General features: G+C 39.9%; 1 protein-coding gene across 13 annotated transcripts in view; it reads left to right on the top strand.

The window, feature by feature from the left end:
* LOC124615292 (voltage-dependent L-type calcium channel subunit beta-1) overlaps positions 1-17,518 on the top strand; it is a 720,562-nt gene extending 703,044 nt beyond the window's left edge. For 5 of the 13 annotated variants that reach the window (XM_047143075.1, XM_047143069.1, XM_047143071.1 and 2 more), the window contains one exon: positions 14,866-17,517. In XM_047143075.1, coding sequence (XP_046999031.1) covers positions 14,866-15,401 — 536 coding nt within the window. In that variant the 3' untranslated portion in view covers positions 15,402-17,517. Of the gene's footprint in view, positions 1-14,865 lie in introns of all 13 variants that reach the window. The other 8 variants (XR_006979774.1, XR_006979770.1, XR_006979773.1 and 5 more) reach the window with 6 other exon arrangements.
* Positions 17,519-22,539: the final 5,021 nt, after the last annotated feature.

Raw genomic sequence — 22,539 nt, 5'->3', positions numbered from 1 at the left:
CTTCCATGTGTGCCCTGTGCCATTCTCCCCCAAACCCTGGGAGAATGGGTGTCTCAGTGAGGCAAGGGAGGGGAATCATCACAACCAACCATTGAATGGCTGATGGGTGTAGGCTCAACTCACGAGATCTGATTGGCACATGAGGGGTGGTATGTGCAGGCTCGGTGCCATCACACAGTGGTGGAGAACTCAACTCAGGTGGTTGTGGGATGCATTCCTCAACTGTCCCAGCTGGTTTATCCCACTGAGTGAAACTGTCTGATGCTGGACACTGCCGACGATATCCATACTATTGGCCGTGCATGCCAGTACCCGATGTGGACCAAAATAGGGTGGCTGTAGAGCTAGTTTGACTCTGGCATGCTGTAACATAATAAAATCACATGAGTCCAGAGCAGAATGCAAGAAAACTTGGGACAGGTATGTGGTTGTGGAGGAGGCACACAGGACAGATAGGTTGACAGTTGTAGCATAGTCCACAAACTCAGCTGGGAGGACTAAAGTTTCAGTATATAGGACCTTAGCAAGATAAAACTAGATGTCTACCTTATAAGTTGTGCATGTTCCTAATATGACCCACGGAAGGGCGTCAAACCCACTGACCACCGTGGAACAAGAGGGCAACTTTCAGAGTCCTGTGCCAACACTCGACGAGCCCATTCCCTGAGGGTGGTACACTGTAGTGTGGAATTTATCCACACCAAAGAGCTTGCAGAGCTTGTTAAACAATAGTGATTTGAGCTGCCTGCTGTGATTGGTGGCAATGGATGTAGGACACCTGAATCTAGTTGTCCATGGATAAACAAATGCTCAGGCTACAGAGAGTAACACAGTTGAAGATGGACAAGATATATCTGAAACCATCAGTTGTGGGTGATGGCCCTACGAGGTTTAGGTGCACGTGTCAGAAATGGCCTCTTGGGATGTCAAATTTGTCTAAAGTGGGCTGTGTATGTCTGCCAGGTTTGCTGTGATGAAATGGCACACAGGTGCGAGGCCACACACAGCAATCCTTCCTCATGCCCTCACAAAAACGATTCTGTGACAAAACGCATAGTAGCCTTAGCACCAGGGTGTGAAATATTATGCAAAGCAGCAAAAACTTGGTGACATAAAGCAACAGGGAAAATTGGCCGAGTGACACCCATGGACATATCCCACCATAATGGCCGACAGTGCCCAGTAGGTTGCAAGGAACTATCTGTAGGGAAGTGGAAGAAGCCTCACATAGGTTCTCAGGTTCGATATGATTGTCTTGTAAGCAGGGCAGTTTGTCGAAATTAACAGGAGACAAAATAGCGTTGACACTTGACAGGTAATGAGCCACCACATTTTCTGAGCCATAGATATATCAGATGTCCGTTATGTGCTGAAAGACGAGATCCAGCTGCCAAAATCTATGTGGAGAAAGGTAAATGGTAGGATTGAGAGTAGTGCCCATGAGGGGACAATGCTCTGTAAAAATTGTTATGTTCCTTCCTTTGATGTCCGTGCACCACAAGAAGTTCCCAGTCAAAAGGCGACCACCTCAATTGAGCAGTAAATAGTGTTTTGGAAAAAGCAGAGTGGCTGAGTTGCATCACCAACGTGCTGTTAAAGAATTGCATCTATTGCAAAATCACTTGTCTCTGTCATGTAAGATGCAATTGTCTGGCATGGGGTGTGGAAGAGTGACTGCATGTTCAAAGGTGTTTTGAGATTCTCAAAAGCTTTCAGCCTATTGTCAGACCTGCTGATTACTGGCAGTTTGTTTGCCAGCAAATGCATCAGTAACAGGGGCTTGAATAGCTGCCACCATCAGCAGACTGCATCTGTAAAAATTGATGGTCTCCAAAAACCAACGCAATTCATGAAAATTCACTGGGACTGGTAAATCGCAAATGCAGTCGACCTGATCTTATGGAGGATTTGCACCATCACAAGAGAGGGTGTACCCAAGAATGGTAACAGAGATGCATCGAAGTTGTGATTTATCCTGATTAATCTCATCTCCATTACATGCTACCAAGTCCTGTACCATGGGCAGGTGTAGCTTATGTTCTTCATCAGAGGAGGAGAAAATGATAATGTCATCAGGGTATGTTTAGCAGTTGTTGTTGTTGTTGTTGTTGTTGTTGTTGTGGTCTTCAGTCTGGAGACTGGTTTGATGCAACTCTCCACACTGCTCTATCCCGTGGAAGCTTCTTCATCTCCCTGTACTTACTGCAACCTACATCATTCTGAATCTGCTTAGTGTATTCATCTCTTGGTCTCCCTCTACAATTTTTATCCTCCACGCTGCCCTCCAATGCTAAATTTATGATCCCTCGATGCCTCAGAACATGTCCTACCAACTGGTCCCTTCTTCTTGTTAAGTTGTGCCACAAACTCCTCTTCTCTCCAATTCTATTCAATACCTCCTCATTAGTTATGTGATCTACCCATCTAATCTTCAGCATTCTTCTGTAGCACCACATTTCGAAAATTTCTATTCTCTTCTTGTCCATACTATTTATCATCCATGTTTCACTTCGATACATGGCTACACTCCATACAAATACTTTCATAAACGACTTCCTGACACTTAAATCTATACTCGATGTTAACAAATTTCTCTTCTTCAGAAACGCTTTCCTTGCCATTGCCAGTCTACATCTTGTATCCTCTCTACTTCGACCATCATCAGTTATTTTGCTCCCCAAATAGCAAAACTCCTTTACTACTTTAAGTGTCTCATTTCCTAATCTAATTCCCTCAGCATCACCCAATTTAATTCGACTACATTCCCTTATCCTCGTTTTGCTTTTGTTGATGTTCATCTTATATCCTCCTTTCAAGACACTGTCCATTCCATTCAACTGCTCTTCCATGTCCTTTGCTGTCTCTGACAGAATTACAATGTCATCGGCGAACCTCAAAGTTTTTACTTTTTCTCCATGAATATTAATACCTACTCCAAATTTTTCTTTTGTTTCCTTTACTGCTTGCTCAATATACAGATTGAATAGCATTGGGGAGAGGCTACAACCCTGTCTCACTCCTTTCCCAACCACTGCTTCCCTTTCATGCCCCTCGACTCTTATAACTGCCATCTGGTTTCTGTACAAATTGTAAATAGCCTTTTGCTCCCTGTATTTTACCCCTGCCACCTTTAGAATTTGAAAGAAAGTATTCCAATCAACATTGTCAAAAGTTTTCTCTAAGTCTACAAATGCTAGAAATGTAGGTTTGCCTTTCCTTAACCTTTCTTCTAAGATAAGTCGTAAGGTCAGTATTGCCTCACATGTTCCAATATTTCCACGGAATCCAAACTGATCTTCCCTGAGGTTGGCTTCTACCAGTTTTTCCTTTCGTCTGTAAAGAATTCGCATTAGTATTTTGCAGCTGTGACTTATTAAACTGATAGTTCGGTAATTTTCACATCTGTCAACACCTGCTTTCTTTGGGATTGGAATTATTATATTCTTCTTGAAGTCTGAGGGTATTTCGCCTGTCTCATACATCTTGCTCACCAGATGGTAGAGTTTTGTCAGGACTGGCTCTCCCAAGGCCGTCAGTAGTATGCTTAGCAGTAAGAGCTGTTAAAGATAAGTAAGTCTACGAAATGTTGGCAAGTTTGTGCTATGTTTTTGAGACCATAAGGGCATGTAACAAAATTTGTGAAGGCCAAAGGGGATGATCAAGGCTGTTTTTGCTATTTCACTCTGTTCCATAGGTATTTGTAAATATGCCTAGCTGCAGTCTAAAACACTGAAAATGTGTGCTCCACTAAGTATTTGGGCGAAGTTTTCAATGTGGGTGATATGGTCATAGTCTATTACAGTACACACATTGAGACAACGATAGTCACTGCAGAGGTGCACTGTGCCATCCTTCTTGGGCACTAAGTCTATGGAGTAAACCAAGTACTTGGCTGAACAATGCATTCGTGCAGGAGTTCATCGACAGCAGTCTTAACGAGGCGCAGTTTGTGTGGAGGGAGGTGGGGCGTGCTTCATGATGCACTTCAAGGGGGCGGAGGGGGGGAGGGGTTCTTTTGTGACATTTTTATGTGTCATTACATTTGTAATAGCATTAATTTGAACTAACAAAGATGACAAGAGGACATCTCGAACAGGAGATGATAGCACACAAGAGTCGCTAACCTGAGATGCCATCTCTGCTGGTGAAAGCGGGCGTGCCAGAGCCACATGAGGTGCGTCACTAGTGTTGCAATATGGCAGCTTAGACAGGTGGCATATGAGGTGTTTCACATCAGTGAGGGTCTGTGTAGCTGTCAACACGGTGCAGTTCAGTTCTGTAATCTGAGCACGAAGGTCGTCGACAGCTGAGCCAAGTGACAGAAGCGGCGAGGCAATTTGCCAGAAAAGAACACTCGGTGAAAGCTGTGTCAGTATTGTTGTGGGGATGAGGGGGAGAGGGAGCTGATGTAGTGGCTGAACACGCAGTATGTGTACCCGAAGTATGGTGCAATAAAGCAGATGACAGAAGGTCAGTTAACAAGCCCAAGTTCCAAGTACTGGGTCTTTGATGTTGGTCACATGAATGGTTCACCAGGGATGAGATTAATATCTAAAATGTCCATACTATCGATGCAAAGTTCCAATTTATTTTCCGTTTGAAGGAAAAGTTTGGTTGGTATCCTGTCCGCCATAGTGGATGAGAGTGGAAATTGGTGGTAAGGTTCTATGGGACCAAACTACTGAGGTCATCGGTCCCTGGGCTTAAGCACTAATTAAACTAACTTATGCTAAGGACAACACACACCCACACCCTAGAGAGGACTCGAACCTCTGACGGGGGAGTCGCTCGAACTGTGGCAAGGCGCCACAGACCGCATGGCTACCTCGCGGGGCCATGAGAATGGAACGACACTAATGTCAGCTCCAGTGTCAACAAGGAAATGACAACATGAGCATAAATCCAAGGCATACAGACACTGTCATGGAATAGAGGATAGAACAGAATGCAATTTCTGTAGGTGCTTTTCGTCATCCTCGTGAGCCGTAGCACCTTCTGTAGTCCACATGAAGCATTTGGAAATGTACAGGGTACTTGGCAGTTGTTGGCAGTGTCCCTGAAAGCCTTGTGGAACTAGCATAGAGGATATACTGGATAGTGTGCTGCAAGTGAGTCAGCTAGAACCACTACACCCTCTGCGATGGTGTGAGTGGGGAGCAGAAGAAGGGCACCCGCTAGCTCTGTGGTAGTCAGGGAAGTTCGACGAGAAGCAGCTGACGGTCTCATTGCTAGCCACTAGGTGAGTACGGTTCATTGCATTGCCCAAGCTGTGCCCGTACCCAACATCTGCCAGCTGACAGAGGAAGTATGTGCAGTGGCATACCGACCTCAGTAGCAGATGCTGCACTACACCGAGGAAGTTGGCAGCAGTGCTGAATAACGGCGTGTGCTTGGCCAGCCAACCATTGTTTATCCTTATGTCGTGATGAGGTGTGAGGAAGCAATTGTAGGTGTTGTTCCTGTGGCAGTTTAACTAATCAGAATGCCCTGAGCCCTAACTCTGGCATGAACTCTGTTATGACCTGACAGCTGGGTTGGGGTTCTGTCACGTAAACTCTTGTCTGCTGGCATACGTGAAAGACGCTCAATGAGGAGTGCACATACAGAAGTGTGTTTGTTATGCTCGGGTGGGTTTTGCAAAAATCACTTAATAAGATCAGGGTAGTCTTGCAGATGGTTCACCAAACAAACAAAACTAATGCCGTTGTCTACGATAACGTGTATGCCCGACAAGTTGTCCACTGAGGTAACCATATCATGAGATTATCCATTTGTATTGGCAGTTGCTTTAGAAAATGACCTGGAGGGATAGCTTGTGGCAGAGTTGGTAGGGCACGGACAGCGCAAGTGTTTGGTGACGAGCGCAATGTTCTGATGAAAGTCTGGGACCTGTGTTGGTGCTATATGATGCCCGGCACTAACAGTTCGTGTGAAGAAGGTGCCTGCGTGGCCACACAATGAACACAGCATGGCCGGTGTAGAAGAATCGTAAAGCAAGATGGGTGAAACGAAAGCACCAGTGCCGACTTGGGTTTCCAGAGATCTTTGTCCGTGGTCTGCATAGGAGGGAGCAGAACATGACCGTGAGCAAAACGTGACACCGAAGCCACAGAAGTATCGACAACGGATGCGGATGGATTCCCAGAGGCAGGCATGAAATAACGATTGAGTGCCGAGTAGTGGGACAGAAATGTGGCTGGTTCATTGCCTGCGTGGTACAGTAGGTCAGATAGATGTAGGAGTATCCTGGCATTGTTGACTGGAGTGTTCCATTGGCTGGTGCAGAAGTGGGCACATTAAACAGCAGAGTGCAATCAGCGAGAAAGTAGGCATTGAAGGTGTGTGACACATATAACTGTGGACCATACTGTGGAGAGGAGAACTGTGCATGTGGACCCTGAAACTGTACAGCTGAATGGTCTGTAGTGGAGTGAGATAGTAACTACAGAGACGGGAAACCAGAATCTTATGGTGAAGCAACTTCCTGGCAAAATAGAATCCAGTAGCAGGCAGGTGTATGTAGCATCCAGTGTGGCATGACAAAGGAGGTGAGAGTTGTCTGTTCTGGAAGAGTAAACATTGGAGAAATGGGCATTCTCATTGTATTTGTAGCACCCATGGAAAAACATTGCACTTCACAGTTGACAGCCAGTTCTGTGATAGTGACATCCTAAACTGTCGAGAATGTTGAGTCACTGTTTGAGCTGGCACGAAACCAGTAATAAGTAATGCACAAATTGAAGCACATTCACAGAACTCAAGGTTACAAGTGTCTGTTTTCTATTGATGCTGATGAAATCCACTGATGTAAATAACCAATCTTTTACTGTCAAATGCACTTTATTAATGTACAATCACACAAGACATAGCAAAGGATTCAAAACAACAACAAGAAACATGCCAGTTCCATGACTCACTGACTCAGAAGGTAGAGCACTATTCATTCCAGAGTCATTGGCATCAGTGATCACCACGAGGTTAAAGTAGGGGAGTGGCACAGCCAAAGCCATTCAGTTTTCTGATCTGTTTTTGTGTAGTTATAATAATAATTTCAGTTAAACAATGTTTTGGTCATAGTGTGTCTAGGGAAAGGTGCCCAAGGTTGACATGGGCTGCTATTTATAGCTTTTAGTTTAGTTTCTTCATTTAGTTTACCTTGCAATAATCCTCTAACAGTGCTGAAAGGTGCATTTTGCCGATTGTCTTGAAATTGAGAATTACAGTCTGTTGGCGGCAAATCTGCATCTGTTGCTCTTGGTCCATTTTCAAACTGCGCTTCACTAGAATTTACATCCAATTCATTTCCACAGCTTGTACCATGTCTTTTATGAACTTCCAGACTGTTAGAATCATCCCCCATTATTTTTTGCCGTTTTATTAACTAACACTTTCAACTTTTAAATTGTCAAACTTTTCTCCATTTTCACTTTCATTACTAATTTTAATATATATCCATTCTGGGCATGTTGCTGATCACTGGAAGATTGTATCTATCTCCATTGTCTTTCTAACTTCTTCATCCTAGCAGGTTTTTAATTCTCTCTTTTGAGCACCACATGAATATAACTTGTTTTTAGACATTGTGGTTTCAACTTAATGCAAACATTTAAGAGCAGCCCAGCAAAACATTTTACACTGATGCTTGCACAACTTAGATGAAGAGGGAATAAATTGCATTATACAGATAACTGATACACCATTGTACTGTCAGAGTCACTTTCCGTTAGCTGTTAACTTGCACTGTAACACACACCATTGCACTGTTAGACTCACTTTCTATTAGCAGATCACTTGCACTGTAACACTGCATGCATTACAAACATGCAATAAATAAATAAATAAATTTGCAAGTCATTATTTGTAGGGGGACTGATGACCTTCGCTGTTTAGTCCCCCTTAAACATCCCAACAACCACCACCACCATTATTTGTAGGAGAGCCTATTGTTCTCAATAACAATTGAAGAAAATGCACACTGAAGGAGGTAGCGCATTCCAAACTGCTAGCTGGTGTACAGGCCACTGCTTGAGTGGAAAAATTGCATTGGTAGAGTCTGTGCACTGTGTGCAATGCTGGCTCACACACACTATTACTTACATGTTAACATTAAACAAGGAAAGGTATGAAGTGTTTACTAGCACACTCCATTTCTCCTTAATGAGTTTCCATGGCTAAACTGAATATAAGAATACATTTTTAAATAAACCACTGAAGACAGTTGAGCCCCCCCCCCCCCCCCCCCTCCCTCACCCAAAATAAGAGGCTCTCTTAGTATGGGGATCTGCCTGCACTGCAGGATCCTTGGGACCATTATTTACACCAGTGCAGGAAAGGCAAAGGCAAAGAAATCTTGGGTTCTGATAAGAGAAGAATAATTCAATTGAGTGACAAAAAAGAAGACAAAAATTTTCAGGAAAAGGTAGATATACAGCAATATAAATCACTTGGGAATGAAATTAATAAAAAGTGTGAGGAAGCAAAAGCAAAATAGCTACAGGAAAAAGGTGAAGAAATCAGAAAGGAAACAGTCATCAGGAAGACAGATTCAGCATATAAAAAACTTTAGATAACTTTCACTGAAATTAAAAGCAGCTCATCAACATTAAGAGTGCTCACAGATACTAGAGCAGATAGGTGGAAGGAGTACATTGAAAGTCTCTATGAGAGAAAACAACTATCTGATGGTGTGCTAAAACAGAAATTGGAGTTGGTACGGAGTCCCTGTATTTGAATCAGAGTTTGAAGTCCAGAATGAGATTTTCACTCTGCAGCGGAGTGTGCGCTGATATGAAACTTCCTGACAGATTAAAACTGTGTGCCCAACCGAGACTCGAACTCGGGACCTTTGCCTTTCGCGGGCAAGTGCTCTACTATCTGAGCTACCGAAGCACGACTCGCGCCTGGTACTCACAGCTTTACTTCTGCCAGTATCTCGTCTCCCACCTTCCAAACCTTACAGAAGCTCTCCCGCGAACCTTGCAGAACTAGCACTCCTGAAAGAAAGGATACTGCAGAGACATGGCCTAGCCACAGCCTGGGGGATGTTTCCAGAATGAGATTTTCACTCTGCAGCGGAGTGTGCGCTGATATGAAATTTCCTGGCAGATTAAAACTGTGTGCCCGACCGAGACTCGAAGTCGGGACCTTTGCCTTTCGTGGGCAAGTGCTCTACCATCTGAGCTACTGAAGCACGACTCACGCCCGGTACTCACAGCTTTACTTCTGCCAGTATCTCGTCTCATGCCTTCCAAACTTTACAGAAGCTCTCCCGCGAACCTTGCAGAACTAGCACTCCTGAAAGCACTCCTCCTTTCAGGAGTGCTAGTTCTGCAAGGTTCGCGGGTGAGCTTCTGTAAAGTTTGGAAGGTGGGAGACGAGATACTGGCAGAAGTAAAGCTGTGAGTACCGGGCGTGAGTCGTGCTTCGGTAGCTCAGATGGTAGAGCACTTGCCCGCGAAAGGCAAAGGTCCCGAGTTCGAGTCTCGGTTGGGCACACAGTTTTAATCTGCCAGGAAGCTTCAGATTTTGAAGTGTTTTCAAAAACTTGTAATCAAATGAAGCAGAAGGCATATATAACATTTCTTTGGAATTTCTAAAATTATTGACGGAAGTGGCAACCAAATAGCTATTCAAGTTAGTGTGTACAATCTAAGAGGCTGGAGCTAAATAATTGGGCTTTCAGAAAACCCACACTGTTTAAAATATAGCAAAGGCAGATAAATTCAATAATTAATCCACAGTCAGCTCAACAACTTGCACATAAAAGTTGTTGCAAAGAAGAATATTGTCAAAGTGGTTTTTATGTGAGATATCTGTAACGTTGAATTAATTGCTTTGAAGTTAGATCACTATATTGTATCTGATACTTGAGATGCCAGCTCTAACTCAACACAGAGTTATTTCCACTTAATCACATGGCACTGCCCCATCTTTTGCCAGGATGAATATATTCTTGTTCAAAGTTATATTAATTTTTAAGTTCAGTTCCAGAAAAGGGAATTACAGTGAGCTTGGCATTCCTTTTATAATTCTCACCCATTCTGTTGAACTTTTTGATCTTGTCATGAACTCCAGCCTCCAAGCCAGACTACAGTACCTCATTTAAACAATAAATACCCCTAAATACCCCATGTACATCTGAGTATTACCTAATCCTATTAAGGACACCCCATTCAACACTCTTGCAAAAGGCAGTTGCAATAAATGTGTTGGCTGACCATTTCTCTCTCATGTGTATTAACTACTTATGTAATCAGTAGAACATTAGATATGTAGAGGTTTCATGTATAACAGTTCCTCGTTCATAAGTTACAAAAATTACTGTGCGTGCCTTAGAAGAACTAATGAGGATTTCAAAGATAACAGTTAAAATATTTCATTCATTCTTTACAGACTTTTCTGTGTGTGAGGTGACTCTTTCTTGTCTCTCTTCTTTGATATATAATGACACACTGATAAATGAAAGACTCACTTTAATATCATTTAAGTAATCATGTGTACTGTTATATAAGCAAAATGCACAAATAATGATTTTATTTGTAAAAACTTGTGGAGGAAAAAAAAAAAAAAAAAAAAAAAAAAAAAAAAACCAAAAAAAAAAAAAAAAAAAAAAAAAACCATTATTAAAGATTATCGCAAGCAAACACCACAACCCACATGATTTATATCTACTTCTGTGCTGCAGTATGATGGTAATTCATTTATTGATTCATTTATCCGTCGTGTTTTGCAGATCCCGTGACAGAGGAAAACCTAGTGGATGTGATAAGAGGCAGTTTATACATTAACATTACATTATGTTAGTTGTATTCCATGGATCTAGTGGAGCAAGGTCCCTGTGATATAGAAAGATTTCAAAGATATACATTTTATTTAAATGCAATACATTGAAATGATCTCACATTATTAAATATTACATATTACAGTTATAATGTTAATTATAAAATATCAATTTTAAGAGTTTCTGTGAAGTAACTCTTCTATGAAGTAGGAGTTGCCCAAAAGGAGGTCCTTTTGTTCAGTCTTAAACTCCATCACATTACCCACAAGACACTTGAAAGTGGCTGTGATGTTGATTACATGTCCCCATATATCTAGTTCCTGTCTGTATTACCACTGAAGTCATTGTAGACATCATTTTTAGACCTTGTATGCTTTTCACTATTTTTAAGAGAATTATTGATAGTAAGAAGAGGAAAAGGTGTTTGTAGAACTTTCTGGAACCAACGCCAGATATAATTATTACAATCCACTTCTGAATTCAGAAAATATTATCCATGTAAGTTGAAGTTTCTTAAAACATGATTCTGTAACTCATTTATTGAACATAACCATGCAGACCAAAATAGTTCCCTCATTTTTTTAAAATTACCTATAGCACTAATCATGCCTATTGCAAATTTAACTGAACTAAGACATTTAATTAATTCTAAGGTGTGGGGTTTACATATAGGGCATGATCTATATAGCCCTAAAAAGTTTAACACTTTGTACTACTTGAATTTCATAGCTTGTGGAGTTCTATGAAATGCACTGAACTGTATGTCCTTGCTCTTCTCCAAAATTTAATGATAATCTGTTTGTCCCTAACCATTTGTTGATGTTCTCAAATATTCAATTAGTTGTCTTTTCAGTAAGGAGACTGGTACTATTGTTTATTCATATCCTTGTATCAAAGGACAAAATGGACATCAACTAGAATACAAGCAAAATATCATTTTTGTAGATTGTAAATAACACAAAAGCCAAATTATAAACCTGTGGTTCACCATGTTTGATTGATTCGAGTTCCTGTTGCAATATGACCGGTGTGGAACTGCTACATACACCTTCCTGCCACGCAGATAAAATTTCATTTTTCTGACATTGTACATTTTTTCTGTCACTTTTTTGCTATGCTTGAAGTAGGGCTTATCTTTTTCCAGGAAGAGAATATGTTTGTTTAAAAAGCGCAGACATTTCTATATTTTGATGACTTTGCTTATAATTTTACTATACATTTTGTAATGTGATTTGTCCCCCTTGATGCTATGTAGAGTCTTCTTTTAGTTTTACATGTAATTCTTAATCCATTTGTAAACTGGTTTTGGGAGCATTTGATCTACTTACGCAGGTTAAGTTTTGTGGACAACTGTTTTCAAAGCAGTCTATGGTTGTGCTACAGATATGTATAACTTCCATTAACATCAAATGTATTCTGAAAATTTTGTTAGGCTGTCTTCATAAATATTTGTTGAGTTTCTCAATTTCTTTTTCATTTATTACTCTTATAGTTTTACATTCGTTTTCAATTATGTCATGCACCCTCATAGCAAATGTGGACATGTGATAGATGGCGCTGTAATAGTCAAAAACATATGGCTGACGATTTTAGATGAACAGTTGGTAACAGGTAGGTTTTTTAAATTAAAATACAGAATGTAGGTACGTTTGAACATTTTATTTCGAGTGTTCCAATGTGATACACCTACCTTTGTGAACTTATCATTTCTGAGAACACCTGTAAATACCACATTAATGCAATAAATGCTCAAAATTATGTCTGTCAGCCTCAATGCATTTGGCAATACATCTAACGACATTCCTCTCAACAGCGAGTAGTTCGCCTTCCGTAATGTTCGCACATTCATTGACAATACGCTGACACATGTTGTCGGGCATTGTCAGTGGATCACGATAGCAAATGTCCTTCAACTTTCCCAGGGGAAAAAATCCAGGGACGTCAGATCCAGTGAATGTGCAGTCCATGGTATGGTGCTTCAACGACCAATCCACCTGTCATGAAATATGCTATTCAGTACCACTTCAACCGCATGTGAGCTATGTGCCAGACATTCATCATGTTGGAAGTACATCGCCCTTCTGTCATGCAGTGAAACATCTTGTAGTAACATCGGTTGAACATTACATAGGAAATCAGCATACACTGCACCATTTAGATTGCCATCGATAAAATGGGGGCCAATTATCCTTCCTCTCATAATGCTGCACCATGCATTAACCCACCAAGGTCCCTGATGTTCCACTTGTCGCAGCCATTGTGGATTTTCCATTGCCCAATAGTGCATATTATGCCGATTTACGTTACCGCTGTTGGTGAATGATGCTTTGTCGCTAAATAGAACATGAATATGTAATAAAAAAATGGGGGTTCCTATTTTAAAAAACCTATATCCCTTGCCAGCCGGAGTGGCCGTGCGGTTCTAGGCGCTACAGTCTGGAACTGCGTGACCGCTACGGTCACAGGTTCGAATCCTGCCTCGGGCATGGATGTGTGTGATGTCCTTAGGTTAGTTAGGTTTAAGTAGTTTTAAGTTCTAGGGGACTGATGACCACAGCAGTTAAGTCCCATGGTGCTCAGAGCCATTTGAACCTATATCCCTTACTACTTGTTAAGACTTGCACTAGCCATGAAGAAGTTTGGGACTTGATTGTTGTTTCCTAAATCTTCCTGTAACAACTAGCCCTCTCCATATCCATAACTGCTACCTTACAGGAGAACTTTCCTCCTGTTTGGAAAAGAGGAGCAGCAGTAGAAAGTTTATTAATAACTATGTTTAACTAACCTCCTAAAATTAGCAGGAAACTCAATACTTTAGGGGAAAAACGAAAGAAAAGCTGTTATTTCCTCAATTATTTTACACAGCTGTTGCTTCTCTTCCATTTCTAATGCAATGTTTACGTATCAGAGGAGCAGTTACCAAAGAATGACAATTACAGTCATCTGTGCCCGAAACTGAGACTTCTCAAGTCAAATATGAATGAAACTGGTATGATTGTTTTATTTTTATCTTTTGTAGTCTCTTGTGCTGTTTCATACTTCACCAAGCACATTAGGGTGAGCCAAACTTATTAACTTGAAATCAACCTATCCTCTCTATCTTTCATTTCTCGTCTCTGTTCTTTAGTATTGGGAGAGAGGACAAGCTTTACATTGAGCTGTATGTGGTATAAATAAAATAGTTTTCTGCATCAGTCACTTATATATTTTGCCACTAAGCATTTCAGTGGTTCTAAACATCAGTTTCAGGATTGTTTGTTTACATAGCTGATGGTAGTAAAGAGTACAGATGCTTTTCCACACCAGCAGACCAGGATTATGTTGCATTTTTTGCTGATGATAAAAACTCCACAAATAATTTTTTTTATTTCTTTATAGAAAAGGGGCACTTTTAAAGTTAAGAAACGTGAATTTTTGAGAATAATTTATACTTACATGGGAAATAGAGTTGTAAAAAAGTCTGTATGCTGCTACTTGTAAAAATATTGCAACTTGTAGCAGTACACTGACTTTTTACATCTCTGCTTCCTGTGTAAGTACAATTTACTCTTACAAAGTCTTGCTTTTAACTTTGGTAGTGCCTTTCCTACGAAACAGTTTTTATCGTCAACAAAAGACTCAACATAACATACATTACACTCGGTCTGCTGCTGAGGAAAGGTGTCTGTGCTCTTCACTAACACCAATTATGTAAGTAAACAATTCTCCACCTGAGGATGACGGTGCGAATTGTCGAAACACATAGTGACCAAATAAATAAGTGACTGATGCAGAAAACTGTTCTGTTTATATTGATCAACAGTTGCAGGTCTCAAGATGCTGTCTTTCATGGAAAAAGTGTTCTTTAGTATTTGGGTCCCAAATTAGTATCTGAATATTATTGAGCTGTCAATAAATACTATGTTCATAATGCCAGAACAAATATTTAACACCTGGGTGATTACCTACATTATGTGTATATATAACTCAAATATATTTATTCCGTTTACTCACAATAGAACAATTTTAAAGTATTTCATTCTGTCCTTAAGCTGAATTATTTCATAATATTGTTTAATGACTTGATTTTCTTTTCACGTGTGCAGGAGCAGTAGTGTACCACCAGCACCAACACGGCCGATCGAGGTTGGAGCGCGACCGTTCCGAGTACGACGAGTACGATGAGTACGATGATGGAATAGCACCACTTCCATTGGCAGCAGCATACCACCACACCCATTCCCACCACGAACACAACCTCCACGACCTCCTCGAAATACCGCTGCAGAGTGTCCGTCTGGAAGACCCACACCGCGATCGTACACATTTCCATCCCGGACATCTCGAACGTGTAGTGCACCACGAACAATCCCATCACAACCATCCACGTGTGGGACACGAACTGCGCGATCATACTCACCGTCGTCCGGTACGTCGACCCGACCCTACTTTTGTGCCACACGTGCAGTACGGGCCGTCGATGGCCAGAAGTGCGGCCATTGCTGGACCTTCAGGCCTGTCTCTGGGGCCACCTCTAGGTCGTGAGGAGAGGTACCGGCAACACCATTCCATGCGAGACCCGGCAGATGATTACCACTCCCCCCACCACTCTTCCTCACGCCGACCTCTCAACGCTATCTAGCTAGAGCTTCTCTCACCAGAGTCCCGAGAAGACGATGACGACTAGCGGTGCTAGTCGGGGCTCTGTTGTGAGGTGGCAACGTAGGAACCATTGCTGAGTGGTGGTTGCAAACAGACTGTCTGTGACAGACAATTTATTTAAAATTCTGTCGATTATCTGGTCGCAGTGTGACTTTTTGAACAATTTTTCATACGGATTCAGTGAAATCATTTGGTGCCACATACTGCTGATTATAAGAGTACTTTATCAGTGGTGACAAAATTGTTTTACCAATTTTGTCCCTGCAGATTATGTAGGTGTACATTGATTTTACTGTTGGTACATGTAGAATGGAAGAGCAGTTTGAGTTTTATGTTTAAGTTTTTCCTCTCTCCTAAACACGAAGCACAAATACTTACTCCATAGGTTAATATTGATATATATTTGACAATTTGCACAAAATTTGTTTACGAAGGACATTTAAATAGTTCACTGTTGTAGACAGGTATGTATCCAGAAGTTAATTCCCAGCATTAGATAAGATGTTTTTGTTAAAGGCACCTAAAACTCGATCCCTTTCTTTTCAGCTAACATAGACTAAATTACATTTGCAATGCATCATAATCCATTCATTTTGCAATGCAATTTGATAGTGCACCAGTGCAGTTTTTTTTTTTAAGATATTTTTTATGTTGCCTGGATACATACCTTCTACTGCTAATGACAGAATATATACTCAAAATTTAACCTTTTCTCTTGACATCGAATTCAAAATGCTGATGTTTATAACAAAGTTATTATTAAAAAATCATTCAGCATGTCTCAGTAAATGCAGAATTTCTTCCATTTTTGGTAGTGGAAACTTTCAGATTTTTAGGTTTCCATGGAACATGAGGATCATACAGCACTGTGTAAGATACTGGTGCCTAGGTAATGGCTGAGATACAGGTATTAATTTGTTTACTTCTCATCACTGGTTTTTTTTTCTGTGATACAGAGAAGTGAACATCTTTACCTTCTTATTTTAAGGAATGTGATGTCCTGTCACTATTCAGTATCTGGGAAGAATTAGTTTTCCTCTCGAGACTTAAACCTAAATTTCACCTACCATATTGAAAGTGTAGCTCATTCATTGTACTAGGAATTTTCTAATTTCATTAAGATCTATTTTCACTACACATCTGCTGGAAAAGACTGTATACTTTTATTAAAATTTCTAATAATTAAAATGTAAGTGCTTTTTTGTCTAATTCATGCTTCAGTGTATAAGTACATGCTGCTAATAGTAAGAACAGTGTAATAGTTATGGGAAATGTAATTATACTGTGCCATTTTAAGAATCTTTTTAGCTTTCTATAGATGTTTCTTTTCAAAAATTTGATTGCTGTAGAGAAAATATTAGTACAAAAATCAGTTTCAGCCATTGTCAGTAAATTGTTTCAGAATGTAGATCAATTTAACAGAGTTAGTTTGTAGTTGGTCTTTGTTCAATTTATAATGAGTAGCTGTATAAAAAAGCTCTGGAATATCGTTAAGAGTTATACTGGGTATGAATGGAATTCAAGTGTAATAGCTGTGACTGTGATTCTTTTTTTTTAATCAAACAAGAGCAACCGTAACTACAAAGTCAATATGGCTGGTGAAAGGCAGATGGGAGGATTGCCTAACAGCAGCTTCGTGCATAATAAAGGGAGCAAGACAGTCATAGGTTTTCAGTTTTGTATCCAAGTCGTGTGGTATGTGCCCTTGGTTCTTACAGTTTTTAGTCAGTTTAAGATAAAGCAGGAGTGGCAGTAGTTTCAGTGAAACACCTGCCTTTTTACAGCAGAAGCAAAAGTTTCAATAAAAGTTCATCATTTACAAATATTGAAACACAAGATACTTGCCTTATTTCTAGGAGAAATATTAAGAGAGTTTGCTGTTGGCACTATCATAATTGAATATTATGTATACATAAGAAAATACATTATATAACTGCATTTAATCTGTCACAGTATATGCTATTTGATACAAGAATTCATTGCATATTAAGCTGTGCATTAATGTCATTAACATATAAATTTTATCACAGAAGTAATAAGTTTGTTTTCTATCATTGTCTACTGTTTTCCTGTGTCTCATTTGAAATGAAATACAGCTGCATGCAGCAATATAAATGTTGTTTGTTTTTTCATCTGAGATTGCCCTAGACTCATTTCACAGTAAAATAACTCCACTTAATAAAAAATCTTGGCTAAAGTGTACTTCATTACTATTAAGGTTTGGAGAACATTAGTTGTTTTATCAGTTACTGAACAGCATGTGTCCAACTATTCATACAAACATTCTTTACCTTTTATTATTTTATGGCATAATTTCTCATTATGCTAACAGCTGTTAATTTGTGACTAACTAATTAGACAGATGTAACTTGAATAACCCATATATTTTGTTTGCAACATTACCAAGAGTTAAGATTATTTCATTATTTTCCTGCAGTTTTAAAGCATTTTTCATAATTAACTCAGTAGAATAAAAATGGACCATTAAAAAAAAAGGGGGGGGGGGATGAAATTATATACTTTTAGTGTCTTCTTCTGTTAAAACATTTTAACTCTGAAAAACAGTGAAGTATTTAGGCTAACTGTCAGTGAGTTACATTTTCGTGGGTCATATTTTAGTCCTGTAGAATTAATTAATTTATGAATAATTTAATGAAGTTAATTCTTATATATCACTGCGTGCTACCCATAAACAGATGAAAATTTAGAACACGAAAACATCTCTTAATGACTGCAGTAAGTAGCATTGCTAAAAATCTCTTGTTATACACATTATGTCTGTGTATGCACTTTGGTGGCATGAAAAATTTGAAAGGAAATGGAGGATGATCCATGCTGCAGAGCAAAAACCAGTGAGAGATTAAGAGAGGGTGGCCTGCCCCGGGCTTCTGATCATTGGGGGGCCTCCAGGACCACACCATTTTTAATCATCTCTCAAACAAGACCAAAATATGTTCAGAAAGTAAGAGGCAGTTTGGAGTTTGAGGCCCCATACATATGCAAAATAGAGGCTGTCTGGGTTAAACATATAATAATATGAAATGTAGTAATACACAAAGTAATTGAGATACTTATTGCCAGTAGGTTTCTACAAGTACGGTAACTCAAAATATTTTTTTACACACCTAATACTCCTTGATATGCATACTGTTAGTTGTGTAACAGCCATCTAATGTGTGTTCCACTTCTCTCAAAGCATTTCTCAGCATTGCATAGCTTCATGAATGCAATGGCACAGATCTGGTAGATTATGAACTGGTGTCTGGTACACCTGATTCTTGCTAAACATCCACAGAAAAAAATCAAGTGGTGTAATATCTGGGCTTCTAGGGGACCAAGCAATGGATGGAGTACCTGTTTCAGTCCTGTGGTCTAAGAACTTCTGATCTAAGAAATCCCTCATATTGTTCACAAAATGGCATTGTGCACCATCTTGTTGAAAAATCATGTCACAATGTTGCACCAGTGTAATAGATTTTAGCTATATGGCAGAAAGCACAGAGAGCATGACCTGCTAAGGCGTCCACATGGCTACTGAGGCACATTTTTGTGCAGGAACGGAAATAATGTGGAATGTAAAGTGACCCCACCATGCTGTATAAGCTCTAGCCAAGTGACCAATGGAAAGTCAGAACCGGAAGGCAAAACAAAAAGTGGTGTTTTTCATCCCTGTGCAGGTTATTAATGTTTTGGCTGCTCTGAAGATATATCACAAACATGTCACCCTCGGTATGATTTCTTATTATTAATTGTCAGTGAACAACATATCAGTGGTGAAAGCCTTCAGGAGACTCTAACATAAACAACATGATAATAGTAGCACCACTACCATGCTATTCAGTGTGGCCATGCCGTTGAAGGCGTCTGGTTAGGACATGATGCAGCAGAAATACGCCAGTCAGAAATGTCACTCATTGTAACATTTGAATTATTTGTCTCTTTATGATCTTCATATACACAGATATAAACATCCAAATATATGGACAAGGAAGATTGTGAATGTTATTGCCCCTTGTTTCACTCACAGAAATTTAAGCTCTCCTCTTAGCTGTCTGCCTGACATAGGGTTGCCAGACAATCTATCTTTTTGCTTTGATTAAACCCCTCCATTGCTTCTGTACTCAGTCACCAGTTTTTTGTTTTCTTTTAATGTTGTGAAAAATGTCAGATTTAGCATGGCCCATAAGAGAAGATATTTTTCAAATTTATAAATTTGTAAATGGTTGTACAAAATTGTTTAAAGATACCCAGTTATCAACAAAATACAACTGAAGAAAAATTGGATAAAAATACATCAAGGTTTACTCCTATGCAGAAGAACTAAATATCTAAAGATAATATTTTGTTCTTTTAGTATACGAAATCATAATAACTACAATATGTATTTAGTATGTTATATTACTTTGCTTTTCACTTAGTTATTTATTGAAAAAAATGTAGAGCACCTTGTGGATGGGGCAACCAAAGCTATGAGTAGTCATCTTGGATATTAACAACCACTTCAGCAGTATTTAGTCCTTTATTATTGAATCATTACTGGTTTTGTGCCACTGAAAGCCACATCTTCAAGTGAAGATATGCCTAAAACATTTGAGCGGAAAAGCTCAAAATCTTTGTTTTCCGTCAGTGCCATGAAACCGGTAGTGATCCAATAATAAAGGACTAATTACAGCTGAAGCAGTCATTAATACCCAAGATGAAAAAAATGTGTCTTGTGTTGAGGTGACACTCAAAGAACAAGTATTAATGTCACAAAAGTCCCTGCTTTAGTTTATGTGTAACTGTACCGATATGAGCTGGAAAAGATGATCATTAAAAATGGTAAGGGAACACTTTGTTTTTTATTTTTGAAAATCTGGCCACCCTGGTTAACCACACACTCAGAAATCACCACATATTCACAAATAAACAGCCAAATATGTATTTCATCCTTTGTTGTCTAATCAGACGGAAATGCAAATAACTCAGAATATTTTGGAACATATTTGCACTACATTCATGAGAAAGACCTATAATTTTTCAAAAATGTTAAGATAGAAAAAAATCAGCAAATAATGGGACACACACCTTCATCCTGCACCTCCATAATACATAATCTTATTCATTATGCTAAGTGTGTATTGTGACTCTTTCGCTTCCTGCCTTGGATATCATAGTATCTCTTGAAAGCTAATATTGTTGATGCATTAATAACTGACATTTAATGATAATGGTGATATCCAGAATGAGATTTTCACCCTGCAGTGGAGTGTGCACTGATATGAAACTTCCTGGCAGATCAAAACTGTGTGCCGGACCGAGACTCGAACTCGGGACCTTTGCCTTTCGTGAGCAAGTGCTCTACCAACTGAGCTACCCTAGCACGACTCATGCCCCGTCCTCACAGCTTTACTTCTGCCAGTACCTCGCCTCCTACCTTCCAAACTTTACAGAAGCTCTCGTGGTAGAGCACTTGCCTGCGAAAGGCAAAGGTCCCGAGTTCGAGTCTCGGTCCGGCACACAGTTTTAATCTGCCAGGAAGTTTCATAATGGTGATATGTTTGTGATAAAATTTCGGTATGCAGTTACACTGAAACGACATACTGCAAGTTGTTATACAAAATAGATAAATACGTCGCATCAAGTTGAAGATTTTACCAGAACAGAGTAATAATCTCTGGTCCTAAATGAAAGTGGTAAAATTGTGCTGCTAACACCTGCTTTTGGTTTGGGAGTGAAAGGAAGTATGTTTGTATCTTGCTCTATGCTAGTATTTTTTCCCCTTTTTTCATGTTTTAACAGATTTTCAGACCATCAATGACATTTGTATTCTTTCCTGTCACAAATATGTGTCCTTTTTTTTCTAATATGTCACAAATTCTGAGGGTGTGTACCTCAGTTAAAGTGCATTTATGTGGGCCATAAAAATTGCATACAGCCAACAATACATCTCAACAATGTTGTCCTGCAACATTGCCACATGAATTGCAGGCACATGTACCACCACACTAATGGCCACTATTGCCTGGCAATGTTTCCAGCAACGCATTTCTGAGCCAGAAGTGTTTGCAAGGGGCCACACTATTGCCACAAAATGGATGAACATGAGCTATTGCAAGACAGTGCAGCACTATTACATTTACATTACACAACCAAGTTACAACCTGGATGGCAATCGCCCTTTTGTTTTTAGCTACTGGTGATCCATATAGAAGTTAAATGTACACTGTTTGACATAAAACCTAGTCAGTGGCCAGGCACCACTGAGTCTTAAGTCCATGCTAATCATGACAAGGAATAAATAAACAGGCCACACTGATAATACACTAAGTCCACCTATCTGCACAATCTGGCAACACTGTGGTCTGCAGCATTTTCTGGAGTCAGTCTTGTGTTTTGTGTGAGTTGTTATACTACGTTGCACCCGTGATCTAGCAGTAAACAGTGTATGTCTGAATGCAGCATCTTGCCGTTGAAACCACTCATTGCATTAATTTTTGTAGCACCTTTCATCTTCAGTGAAATGGTAGCACAGCTATAACATATTTCACTTTCTGACTCACCGGTAATAACAGTTTCAACCAATTACATTTTTTAAATGATTCCTTGGCAGACTATCTGCTTCTGGATGCTACATGCATCAGGCCTCTCTGGGGACCACTAGCAGTGCCCTGCAGTGGCTGCTGCAGTGGTGCTGTGATTGCTTGCACTTTCTAGAAAGTGTCAGCTACTGCTCATTGGGGTGTATTTTTCTTCCTTTTCCTGCTGCTGTTGCTTATTTTGTAAGATTTGTGGTGGGTCTTAAACCATGCGGGAAGCTGCATCCCTGGCCGATACAACGGGACAATATTTTGCCGACCCCAATACACTGCCAGATGAAAGTCGTATTACCTTCCTCCTCTTGGCGGTCTGGATCCTTTCGTGCCACCTCCCTATCGATCCAACTGCGGTGAAGGTCCCTGGATTGCTTCCACAAATTCTCTCTATTGCACTACTAAATAAATAGCCACGCTTCTCACAAACAGGGGTATATTTTGCCCAACATTTTCATTATTACTGTTTACAACACAACTCACAATTGCTATGGTAATACCACTCTCTTGAGTATATTCAAATGTCCATACATGCATACTGTGGGA

The sequence above is a fragment of the Schistocerca americana genome, chromosome 5 (assembly GCF_021461395.2).
Source record: "Schistocerca americana isolate TAMUIC-IGC-003095 chromosome 5, iqSchAmer2.1, whole genome shotgun sequence".
NCBI classification, from domain to species: domain Eukaryota; kingdom Metazoa; phylum Arthropoda; class Insecta; order Orthoptera; family Acrididae; genus Schistocerca; species Schistocerca americana.
This window is presented reverse-complemented; position numbering and strand designations above follow the sequence as displayed.